Here is a 12,855-nt window from a genome sequence, read left to right on the forward strand (position 1 = left end):
ACAACTCATTATGAAACATATGTAGTATGTGGATCTAAACTGTTACAAAAATAAGTTAAGTTTTAACAACCCATCTTAGCCTGGTGGTTAAGATGCCTGACTCGTAATCCAAGGGTAGCAGGTTTGAATCGCCATCACACCTAACATGCTTGCCTTTTCAGCTGGTGGGTGTTCTAATGTGAGAGTCAACCCCACTATTCATTAGTAAAAGAGTAGCCCAAGAGTTGGTGGTGGGTGGTGATGACTAGCTGCCTTCCCTCTAGTCTTACTAAGTTAGGGATAGCTAGTGCAGATAGTCCTCGAGTAGCTTTGCATGAAATTTAAAACAAACCGGACAAATCATTGTGTAAGATGCATGTGGGTCGAAGCTACTATAAAAAATAAACTAGTCCTGACAACTCATTGTGTAGCATGGATATGGATTTAAATTGCTGCAGAAATAGGTTTAACAAGTTTTGACAACTCATTGTGTAGTATGCATATGCACTTTTATGGTTAAAGTGTTTAGACTGCTTCATATGGATACAGATATTTTGAGCAACATAAAATGTTATTTCTTGTTTATGTGAAATGTATTTTATCTTGTTTTACAATGTAACTTGTTTTTCCATCATAAACAATAACTTTTATGTCTGCCAGTTTGTTGTAGTGATTGCACAAACAAAACAAAAATCTTGATATTTAAAAAAAAAGATATACTTTTAAATTTACTAAAATCACTATATAGCTATTAACACAATGTCTACAAGTTTGAAAATAATCAGTTATGAAAAGAAAGTCAGCATAACACAGTCTTGAAACTTGTCCGGATCCAAGTTTTAATTTGTTAAAATTTCTACAATTTGGGTACATTGGTGAAAAATTTAATTCAAAGGCTGAGTATATTATATTGACACAGTTTCAAGGCCTCACCTTGTCTTTACAGTCCATATTGCAACATCCAGTCATGCTCTCTCTGGCAACTGTGCACCTTGTCAATAGCCCTGCAGCATAGTTTCCATTGTAAAAGGCTCTGTCATAAGGTTTTTTGTGGCATAAATTCACCACTTCTCCCTGCATTTTTTCCATATTTCGCTTAGCGTATGTGGACAATAATTTCTCATCATCCATTTCAATGATCCAATCACACAAGTATTCATTGGCATTTTATCTGGTAACTTTTCTAGTTTGTCTTAATATGAAATAAATAGCATAACTACTAGTTTCATTCTTTAGCTGTTTGAGATATGTAATTAAGAAGCTTTCTCTTGCACCAGTCTTGATTATGTTCTGTACTGTTGTCTGGGATATATGGTCATCCTTTTTCCTCTAACTTTTGTGTTTATGGATTACCACGTTTTACAAGAAGCCACACTTTGCTTATCATGATTTGGCTACAACTCAATGATGACGAGAAACCCACTTGAAGTAAAAATGCATGTTAAGACAGCTGGTATGGGTATTAAAACATTTATTAAAATAAAGTAGAGAACAATGTTTTGTCCTTTGTAGGTCATCTTCAGGTTAACAAAGAGAGTTTGCAACTTACCACACAGTTTTAATACCCATACTAGACATCTTGTGATGCATTTTGGCTACAACCTATTGCAAATTTCTATTTATAAATATAGTCCTGGTGCCCCATATTGATCAATATTCATTTGTTTTCCAATTTTACTTGTAAGCAAATCCTTATCTTGAAAAGTTTGAATCCATGATCCAACACATCTTTATTACCTGAATAAATGAATATTTTCATCATAAATTGCTGTTACATACTCTTCCCAAAAGAGATAAATTTTGATGGCATCACCCTACTTACAAAATGTCAAAGTATAATTTTAATGTATATTGCTCCACTGCTGTGTTGCCACATGACGTGCTGATTTCCATATATAAAATCATGTTTATTCATCTCTCTTTATTCATGTTGGTTTAAGTTAAAGCCTTTGTTTTCACAGATAAAATGAATCATCTCATTGTTAAAACATATTTCGAGTTTCAGTTTGATCATAAAAGTGTAGTAATTAGACAAATAACATAAAAGATATTCTGGTTTTCAGTTCAATAGTATTGACATTTTAATCTATTTAGGTTTTGCACGGGCTTCCTACCTCAAGGCGAAAGTCAAGAATAAAGGGGCATGTAAGTCCTTTTGGCAAGCAGAAAAAAGATTCAGGTGTGTTTCTTGTAGAACTTGATTGATATAATGGTTTAAAAGGACTTGTCGAGACTTGAACTATCAAAATACTTCATGTTCTTGAAGAAAATAACTCTTTATGAATAGATCAACCTATACTTTTATTAAACTCTTCAATGTGGAGGTAATTTTAATTAATGTGTGAGTGTGTGTTTGTTTGTATTAGAATGAAATTTTATCTTCCAGAAAAAATAATATTGACAGTATGTGTTATCTGCACATGCAAATGTATTAATATTAATTTATATTCCAATTTTTGCAGGATACAAATGTAAAAAATAACAACAAAAACCTCAAATTAAACTGTTTAATTGAAAGGTTAAAATGTTTAAGTTTACATAGATTTTAAATAAAATAGCCCACAACAAGCTGATATAAAACACAATAATACAAGCAAATAACTTCTCCCCTTTACATCATTGCAAAATCTGTGGAGTTTCCTAATTTTAAAAAACTGAATTGTTTACAGTAAATTTTTAAACTGTGTAGGTGACCCAAATATTCATAATATCAGTAGTTCATATGAGACTGGTGAAGATTCTGTGTTTCAGGTAAGGTTTTCTTGTGATTTTACACTATGTTTCAACAACTGTTTTTTTTACAAACCAGAAAGTTTCAGTTTTGATTTATTGTCTAATTTTATTTTGTTTTAACTGTGTATTAATGGGGTGTGTCTTCCATTTCATTCTTCAGGTTTTTTATTCGCCACCTTGTAAAGACCCAGGTGTTTTATTGGGTTGTAATTGTACTTGTGTTTCTTAACACTGTATGTGTAGCTGTAGAACATTACAACCAGCCAAAGTGGCTAACAGTTTTTTTATGTAAGTAATATTTATTTCACTGTTATTATAAACTTGTGGTTTAAATATTTATTATATGATATCTAACTAATATCAAGTTTTTTATTAGATTTATGTTCATCATGTGGAGTTCGCTAATAAATTGTGAAAAATCTGTGTATTCAACTCATACTAAACACATTTTATAATAACTTTGTGTTCAAGAATTTGTGTTTGAATGTTTTATGTATTATTCAGTTAACTTTATATTGTATAGCATTTTAAGCTATGCAATACAAGAAAATACACTGTGGATAAATTGGTACAGACTTGTATCTAGTAGTTCTCAAAGCTAGCTAACAAGGTTTCAACATAATTCTTTGTATTTTCTTTGAATTATCAATCCATCCTAATGAACTACTAAATAATCAGATTTTACAAACTGTTTCAAAATTAAAACTTTTAATATGTCTAAAGTACATGAATATATTCTTTAATCTCCCAAAAGTATGAAAAGAACAATTCAACAAACATAAGTATCCTAAGAAATCTGTAAAATAAGGCCTCATATGTAATAAATATAAATGTCACAAAGAAAACTCAGTATGTTAGAACTGTAAAATAAAATCCTTCTAATGAATACAAATATCATTAATTAATTCTCTATTATTAAATATATGAAAGAGAATTTTACAATGAATATAAAGCTAACGTGTATTAATTTAACATGTTTACTAGCTTCTTATTCATACTAAATATGATTGTGTTTTCCACCTTACAACCATATTTCCTCTAAAAATGGGTTTTACTCTGTGTCTAGAGATTAACAACTACAAATTTCTGAGGAAGTTGCATTTATTACAGCTATGACTGGTTTCTAAATTTTTCCCTTTAATGCTTCAAATTTGGCAATAAAAGTCCTGTTTTGAAATCCTAAATTTCAAAGATATGTATTGTATTGTTAGTTTCTCTTTTTATTAACTACAGTAACATTTGTTATCTTTTCAGATTGGGCGGAGTTTGTTTTTTTGGGACTCTTCATCTTTGAAATGTTTATGAAAATGTATGCCTTAGGACCCCATATCTATTTCGAGTCCTCCTTCAACAGGTTTGATTGTGTAGTAAGTAGTGTTTTTGACATTTCGTATTCTTGATGTGCCTGGAGAGAATTTTGTTAATTAGTGGCTATTTTTCTTGCCAATATAGCAAAGTGGCTGCAAGGTAATTATTGATTAAGCCACACCTGTATTACCTTAAAATCATGTTGATAACATTCAGAGTTTTTTAATTATAAGCAAAAAACACTGCTGCATTGTCTGTATTGTTGAACATTTAAAACTGTGAAAAAATGATATAAGATAGAAATTTAAATGGGTTTGTGCTTTTTTTAAGGTAGCTTACTAACTTGCCTTATAAATGTACTAAATATAAATTGTTACAACATTTTTAATACTGAGTATTTATAATCAGTAAAACATATGGATACAACACTATTATTATCTGCAATGAATATGAAGGAATACCCAAGTTAAGAATGTATTTTACTTCGAAAGTATAATTAAGCTGTTAAAAATATATTCCAGGTTATAGCAGGTAGTATATTTGAGGTTGTATGGTCCAGTGTGAGGGAAGGCTCATTTGGGTTTTCAGTACTTAGAGCGTTGAGGCTGCTCAGGATATTCAAAGTTACCAAGTGAGTTGTTCTTACTGTTTCACTGTAGTAGGTGTTTGAAGTAACATAAAAAAATTTATAAAACGATTAAAGAAATACATTCAAGAACATAAGAACACATGATGTTTGTCGTATTAATTTATGAATTAATTTACAGTCTAGTAATATGTGTCAAAATTCCTTGGAAATACAGTTGTCTTAAATCAAATAACTGATTCATTATTTAAAGAAAAATTGTGGAAAATGCATTAAACTATTAGAGAAAAATGACTCAAACGTAAGTTGTTGTTTTTAATATTTATCCATGGGAAGTTATCAAATCAAACAGTTGAATGTAATTTTTTAAACTGTAAACTAATACTCCTAGATAAATTGATATTTCATTTTTATCTAATGAAATTATGAAAATTATTGTGTTTTAATAAATTTCAGTTCTTTTTTAGTGGTGTCATAAATGTATCTCAGACATATATATTATAATGTGCTGTACAAGTATTGGTTTGTTGAATTTACTGTTTGGAGGGGGGACGTAATGAATTAGTTAAGGGATTCAAAAAGGAAAAAAACAAACTATAATACTTCCATGCCAATGGGGAATCACAGTTTAAAAAACGTATACATCTTAAGATACTATATCTCAGATAGGAGGGGAGTTTATTGGGGAGACTGAATTTTCCAATATGAAGTCTTCTACTACTATAGACCCTACCCCATGTCACTGCCTTGCACCATTAAAACAAATGATTCATTATCCTAAAACATCAAATAACTTAAGTCAGATTAAATTAAATGTATTTTTTTTCAAGTATATTCTGAATTTTTTCACTTCAAAATGTAGATTTAAAAAATGACCTCTTATTTCAATGCAGGTACTGGTCATCCCTCCGAAACTTGGTGATTTCTCTTCTCAGTAGCATGCGTTCAATCATTAGTCTCCTATTTTTGCTCTTCCTTTTCATCCTCATCTTTGCTCTTTTAGGGATGCAACTGTTTGGTGGAGCGTAAGTTCTATTCATATTGTAATTACTATGATTATAAGTTCTGTTAAAATTAAAGTTTCTAGTAACACATTATGCAGAAATTTGATTTTGTTTTTAATCATTATTTTTACATTAAATTGCTAAAGCTAAACTCTTTAAAAACTTTTTTGATAACAAAAAATGTAATTCTTACCTCTAGACTTTTGTGGAAAAAAATATAATTCTGCTCATTGCCCTAAAAGAATTAACTTTCTTTCTTTTAACCCCTATTATTGGTACTGTCCTTTGAATAATTTCTTAGAAACCATAATATTCCCATGATTCTTTAAAAGTTAGGTCCTTCTCATGACACTGCCAAAGAAATCCAAATCTTTTCTGGTTCACTTCTACTTCCCCCAGTAATTCTCAGTTTAACAATAATGGATTACTGAATTAATATTTTGAATGATTAAATGTAATTTAAACTTAATAGAAAAATAAATGATCTGATTTTAAATAGTAACTTTACCATCAAATTTTATGTAACTTAAATTAATCTATATATGTAGCAAAAAAATTAATGTTTTAAGAAACGAGTAAAATTTCAATATTTATTTTAACAATAGCTGTTTAAGCTTGGTTGTTTCCCATCTGTACAGACAAACTATAACAAACATCAACTGAAACATCTTGTATGGTTATGCTCATTAAAGTTATTTAATGGATGAATTACATCAATTATTTAAATATATTATTTAATTACATTATAAAAAAGGGACCCCCAGCATAGCCTGGTGGTTAAGGAGCTTGACTCGCAATCTGAGACTCCCATGTTTGAATCTCTTTCACCAAACATGCTTGTTCTTTCAGATGTAGGGGGAATTATAACGTGATATTTGTTCAATCCAGTTATTCATTTTTGAAAGAGTAGCCCATGTGTAGATTGTGAGTGGCATCAACTAGCTGCCTTTCCTTTAGTCTATCATTACTAAACTAGGGACAGCTAGCATAGATAGCACTCATGTAGCTTTGTGCAGAAATGCAAAACAAACCATTAAAAGGAAATGGCAAACATTTTAATGATAATTAATTAATTTTGAAACATTTTTGTTTAAAAATTGCAGAAAGTTGAATTTTAAACTTTTTAGCAGTTTTTATGGTGTTAGATCTGATACCTTTTTTTATCTGCTGTAATAATATTTTTTTCCAGCTTCAATTTTCCTGATGGAACTCCATCTGCCAATTTCAACACTTTTCCTATTGCCTTGCTCACTGTGTTCCAGGTAATAAGTTATTCTTATAACTAAAATATTCTTTTATTACTAATATGTACCATACAAGATTAGTGTTGTATCTGAAATATTCATTTATGACTGTATTGTTGTTGTATGTACACCGTTACTGGTCCATAACAGAGATTTATTGTCACCAGATATAGTACTATGTAACTTGATCTGCATTGATTTGAGCAGGTTAGGATATGGGTTTTTACTATTCACTGGGAACTAATATTCTAATTTTGAGATAGGAACTTTTTGAAAGAACTGGCAGGTAGTTGGAGAAACATAAAACAATAATGTTTAACAATGAGAGTAAAATGGATTATTTGGATTTGTAATTGATTTTGTCCACTTCTTTAAGTAATCAGGCTGAAATATAAACATTCATAGTATAAATAAATAAAGCATATGTATTGAGTTTATTAAACATCACTATATTATAACTTTATCTTATCTGTTTCAAATGCACACTAAACTATTATTATGTATGTGTGCTTTTATCTAAATGTACAGCTATGACTTTATATAAATAGGTCTCACAAGCCTCTCAGTTCACATTATCTTCCTTGTTTTTAGATTCTAACAGGGGAAGATTGGAATGAAGTAATGTACCGAGGGATAGAATCTCAAGGGGGTATCCATGGAGGGATGGTCTATAGTCTGTACTTTATCATTCTTGTCCTCTTTGGAAACTGTATCCTTTAGAATCTAGAATGGAATTAAACTATCTTTAAAGTGCAACATAACTCATATAATGTTTTTCTTCTCTTCCAAACAAATTCCCTTCATATCTACTATATAATTTATCATAAGTACTACAGGGTCGTAATTCTAAATACAACCATGATTATTTTATTTTAAATACTGATTAACTACAAGGGAAGTATGGTTAATAAAAATATGAATTCAGTTGTGGAGTAATAGTTAATAAAAATTAGTTCCTGTCAGAGATTAAAGTACAAATTTGTATCACAGTATACTTCTCTATTATTAGCACCATTGGCACACAAGATATTTATGAATCTACATATGTCTTAGAATATGACATTTTAACCTAATAAAACTTACTGTGAAATTAACTAAATTCTTCGAGAAACACTAAGATTTTTCTAAATAAGCTACATAAGTTTCACTCATTCTGCGAGTCATCCTATGTTTAACCAGTGTTATGCTTCAGTTCTCTGTCAGAGCATTAGATTGCAGTTAAGACTAACTTATTTTAAAAAATGAAAATATGAAACCCTCTAAAAAGGTGGTCCTTTCTTCATCAGTTTGCAAGTGGTGAAAAGAGGTTTACTTTTTAAAAGTGCTCAAGTTATGAGGTGTCATATTTTTCTTAATTTACTTTGTCACTCATTTGAAATGAGTTAAAATATATTCCTTACGAGTTAAGCAGCTGTAAAAATTTAAGATATGCTTAGATATTCTAGAGAAATACTGATGTGTAAGTTGGTAGTGTGATTGTTATTATAATACGTGCACAGTCTGACAGATAAGTCAGTATCAAGTTTGGTATAAAACAAAATAGATAATGATACAGTTGATAGTATGTAAGTCTAAAACTAAAATTAATAAGCAAATGAGAATTACATCATGACAGTAGATGTTTTAAAACAAAATTCTTCTTTATACCTATTTTGAAGAATTATGTTGGTGATACGTGACTGACAAAAGAAAATTACTTTCTTATGAAACCTTTCTTGATAACTGCTCAACCATGAGAATAGGTTAATAAAATTAACATGAATTAGAATGCTTCATTGTTTTTAAGTATTCTTGACCTTTAATATACATATATAAAAATAATATTATGTATTGATTGTTTGTTTATTTTAAATTTTATGCAAAGCTACTCGAGGGGTATCTGCGCTAGCTGTCCCTAATTTAGCAGTGAAAGACTAGAGAGAAGGCAACTATTCATCACCACTCACTGCCAACTCTTTTTACCAATGAATAGTGAAATTGACTGTCATCTTATAATCCCCCATGGCTGAAAGGGCAAACATGTTTGGTGCAATGGGGATTTGAACCCGCAACCCTCAGATTACGAGTTGAACACCTTAACCACCTAGCCATGCCAGGCCTCATATTATGTATATACATACCTTTTAGCCCCCTTGTGGCTCAGCAGTAAACTAATGTCCATACGTCCAATAGTATTAAAAATCTGGATTTGATACCTTAAGTGGTCACTGTAAAAGTAAAAAAAAATATATCTGAACATGGAGGGAAGAAAAATGTGATTTCAAAACAAGTTTGTTAGAAATGTAAAGAAAATTTTAATCTCTTCTATTTTAACCATCTTTTTATTCTAATTTGAATTTAATTTTTTTATTAATGTTATATGAAAATGTTTTATTTCAAAAATAAGTTACATAATGACCTTTTTTTACTTGCTGTAAGATCTGGCATAAGCTTCTAGAAAATTTTAGTAATATCTTATTCGATGACTTCTGAACCCTGCTTGCCCTTACTTACGTTTATAATAACAAATACTAAGCACAAACACACACATCACAATTCCATTTTAAAATGTTATGAACGTAACTTCGGTGTCAAAGGATTTTAAACAGATTTCCATTTCCCCTAACAAATGAAGAATGATTTATAAGTGGTTGATGTTTTAGGAAACACTGAAAGACTCAAAGTAGCTGTGGTAATAATTAAATCGTACACTTTAGTAAAGTGTCATGTAGATGTGGTTCATATTAGCAAATTGATAGGTGTGAAAATGCTCTTGCTTGCCCTCTTAGTTTCTTACTTTTAATTAAGTTCAAATGATGTGTATTATATATAGGGTGAAGGGGTTTGTTTAAAGGTGTGTCCTTGTAAATGGCCAAAGCAAAACACCACTGCAACCAGGGTCAAACAAAAACAGTTTGTTAAATAAAAACACAGAAATTCAAACAAACAACTCTAAATCAACTCAGGTGCAAATTTTACCAGTTTCAAAAAAAAAACAATAAAAACAATTAGTAAAGTCATGCCTGACCAGACTTTGGTACAAGTGTTAACAAAGGATAAAATATATATCTCAGTGTGACTCATTTTAATAAACATCAAATGAATTAGGATAAAACATCATAAGAATTTAAATTCTAATGTACTGGAGAGTAACATAATCCTTCAAAATTAATATCCAGAACAAACAATAATTAGCAATAGTAGTTTCTAACTATATCTCATAAACTACATCATCAAAGAAGGTATTTTGTTTAGCAGTTAGACCACAAAGTGATGTCAAATGTGACTAGTTATTACCATAAGCCTACATAATCTTTCACAACAGTCATGGCTATGTGTCACTGCTGAGGGAAGCTAGTGCTATTTTCATATGTACACACACAATGTCAATGTGTTCTAGATAGAAGGTGAGTTGGTACTTTAATATAACTGAATATTCATATTTGTTACCTCAAGGGCTACCTATGCTAGTAATCCCTAACTTTGAAGTGATAAACTGGAGAGAAGGAAGTAATTTAACACCATCCCTTTGTCAACTCTTAGACTACTCTTTACCAATGAATAGTGGGATTGGCCATCACATTATAAAGCCCTTATGGTTGAAAGGGTGATCAAGTTTGGTGATGGCATGTTCATTGGTGGGATTCAAACTTGTACATGACCCATACATTGTGAGTTGGGTACCCTAACCACAAGGCTATGTCAGACCCATCCTTGCTATGCATCTCCTACTTCTTCATAGATTGTTTGTACTATTATAATTCTCTGTCTTGGCAGAAGTTGCACAAAGCTGTACTTGTACAATGCTTTAATTTTTGTTGTGAATCTATTCATCAGAAAATGAACAAAATAAGTTAAAATAACTTTTCACACAGTATGTTGAAAAGTAAAATTAGTATATATATATATATATAAAAAACAAATGACTGTGGGTTAGTCCTGTGGTAGTGTGAATTTGATATGTGGTAAGCTAGGTTCAAATCTATACACTATCACAAACTATGTATTTCCTGCATTTTAAGCTATGAGCATATTATAAGAGTGACAGTCAATCCCTTAGAATAAATTATGGGTGATAGAATGCTACTGATTGGCTGTTTTCATCATGGCTGGTAGCTGAAAATTAGAGATGGTAACAGGTAGCCTTAAGAACTTTGGCATAAATATATAAATACAAGAGAAATAAAAGAAAACAAAGAAAGGTAAACAAACTAGAGTAGAAGCAAGCTAAAATAAGTGAATAAGTAAGAGATAAAATGTGTCTTAATTAGTGATAATAATATCTTTTGAATGGTTGAAGTAAGATCTACACACAAGTATAGGTACACCATCTATCCTATTAATTTCTGTTTGAAAGCCTCACATGTTTAAAAATAACAATGATGAAACATAATGGTATGGTTCTTAAGCCCTACTTCTCTCGTCAAAATCTACCATTCATCAAAGGTCAGGAGATGATGATTTTGTGCTCTCTTTTTGTTTTATATTAAATGTTTTGGAACCTTTCTGTGTCTACTTCTTGCATAGAAAATCAGTATGTCACAAAATAGTAAACAGTAACAGATATATGTTTGGTTTTTCAAAATAACATCTTTGGTATTAATTATTTCATAAAATTGAGCATATTTCAGTGAAGAGTTCTTTAACTTGAACTCTAAAAAGATACTCTTCTCAATGTATTTCTGGCTATTGCTGTTGATAACCTGGCCAACGCTCAAGAATTAACAGCAGCAGAGGAAGAAGAAGCAGAAGATGATAAAGAGGTCAGCACTTGAATAATCATAACTTCTGTTAATGAAAAGATATTTTGTGACAACTGGCTTAAATATCAACTTTACTTTTATAATTTGCAAGATCATTTACACAAACGTCACTTAACCTGTGTGTAATCTCCTAAAATAAAATGAACATTACACTAAATACAATTTGTATGTACTTTTTCTACTTATTTATGGCTAAAATATGCACCTGCAGTTCATTCAAAACCATGTGCTTATCGCTTTCTGAACACACAACTTTACATTTGCTCTGCAATAATCTAGCTTTGGTTCGTTTTGTGTACTTTTACTTTTTTCCTTACAAAGTGTTTTATTGTTCCTTTTTTTTAGTTTATTTGTTTCAATTCATTCACACAATGAATACTTGTAAGTGCTTCACACCTTGTACATTACTATAAATTTAATTACAGTACTTTATTGTTTACTTTACATGTTATTTTATTATATAAAATTACAACTACATGAATTTGGTTGTCTAACAGCATAAAATTTTTTCAAATACACCAGTATTTAATAACCGAACACCATCTGTAACAAAATGTAGTTTAATTATCATGCATGAAAGTAATAGAATAATAAACATTCTAATGAAGGGCATGAAAACTACCACAGATGTTTTACGGGTTGTGGCTAGTACGTTACGCTATATTTAGAAAATCATATGTATTGATATTTTAACAGTTTTGTGACACCCATTGTACACTTAAATAATATATAGTTTTTATTTTTCATTTTGGTATTCAGCTGAAGTGTTTTTATTACCATTACACCTACTAAAAATTCTTGACCTTTTTTTGTTTGTTTTCAGAGAACAAAGGAAGAGCTTGAAAAGGAAATAGCTGAATTCCACGCCAACAGCTCGAGTGTAGATCCTCCTCAAGTCAACATATGTCCTCCTTCTCCTCAAAATACTTCTGAAAGAAGATTAAAACGATTCAAATTGTAAGTATTTTTGGACATCTTTTGGAATGGTTTCTACAATGTAATACGTATAACTTATTAGATGTGTTATATATATATAGCACTTAACGTGAAAGCATTATCTGTTAAGGTCCTATCACCAGGTTTACTGGAGGGATTTTTGTGCATTGCTTACAAATTATATATATATTACTAAAGATTTTTTTTCTTCTCCTCCCTCAGAATCCTGAAGGCACTGTGTTTGAATTTGATTTATACCAAAACTTTCAAACTAGCAGGGCCAACGTTAGAATGCATTGTTTAAGTACCATGGCTAGGTGTCC

General features: G+C 30.5%; 1 protein-coding gene across 6 annotated transcripts in view; it reads left to right on the plus strand.

Moving 5' to 3' along the window:
• Positions 1 to 12,855, plus strand: part of LOC143242962 (voltage-dependent calcium channel type A subunit alpha-1-like) — a 98,533-nt gene that overhangs the window by 18,340 nt on the left and 67,338 nt on the right. For all 6 annotated transcript variants that reach the window (XM_076486585.1, XM_076486576.1, XM_076486577.1 and 3 more), the window contains 9 exons: positions 2,074 to 2,158; positions 2,873 to 3,000; positions 3,967 to 4,079; positions 4,542 to 4,651; positions 5,500 to 5,631; positions 6,800 to 6,872; positions 7,446 to 7,563; positions 11,496 to 11,596; positions 12,420 to 12,553. In XM_076486585.1, the coding sequence (XP_076342700.1) occupies positions 2,074 to 2,158; positions 2,873 to 3,000; positions 3,967 to 4,079; positions 4,542 to 4,651; positions 5,500 to 5,631; positions 6,800 to 6,872; positions 7,446 to 7,563; positions 11,496 to 11,596; positions 12,420 to 12,553 (994 nt within the window). The remainder of the gene's footprint in view (positions 1 to 2,073; positions 2,159 to 2,872; positions 3,001 to 3,966; positions 4,080 to 4,541; positions 4,652 to 5,499; positions 5,632 to 6,799; positions 6,873 to 7,445; positions 7,564 to 11,495; positions 11,597 to 12,419; positions 12,554 to 12,855) is intronic.

This window comes from Tachypleus tridentatus, chromosome 2 (assembly GCF_004210375.1).
Source record: "Tachypleus tridentatus isolate NWPU-2018 chromosome 2, ASM421037v1, whole genome shotgun sequence".
In the NCBI taxonomy this organism is placed as follows: domain Eukaryota; kingdom Metazoa; phylum Arthropoda; class Merostomata; order Xiphosura; family Limulidae; genus Tachypleus; species Tachypleus tridentatus.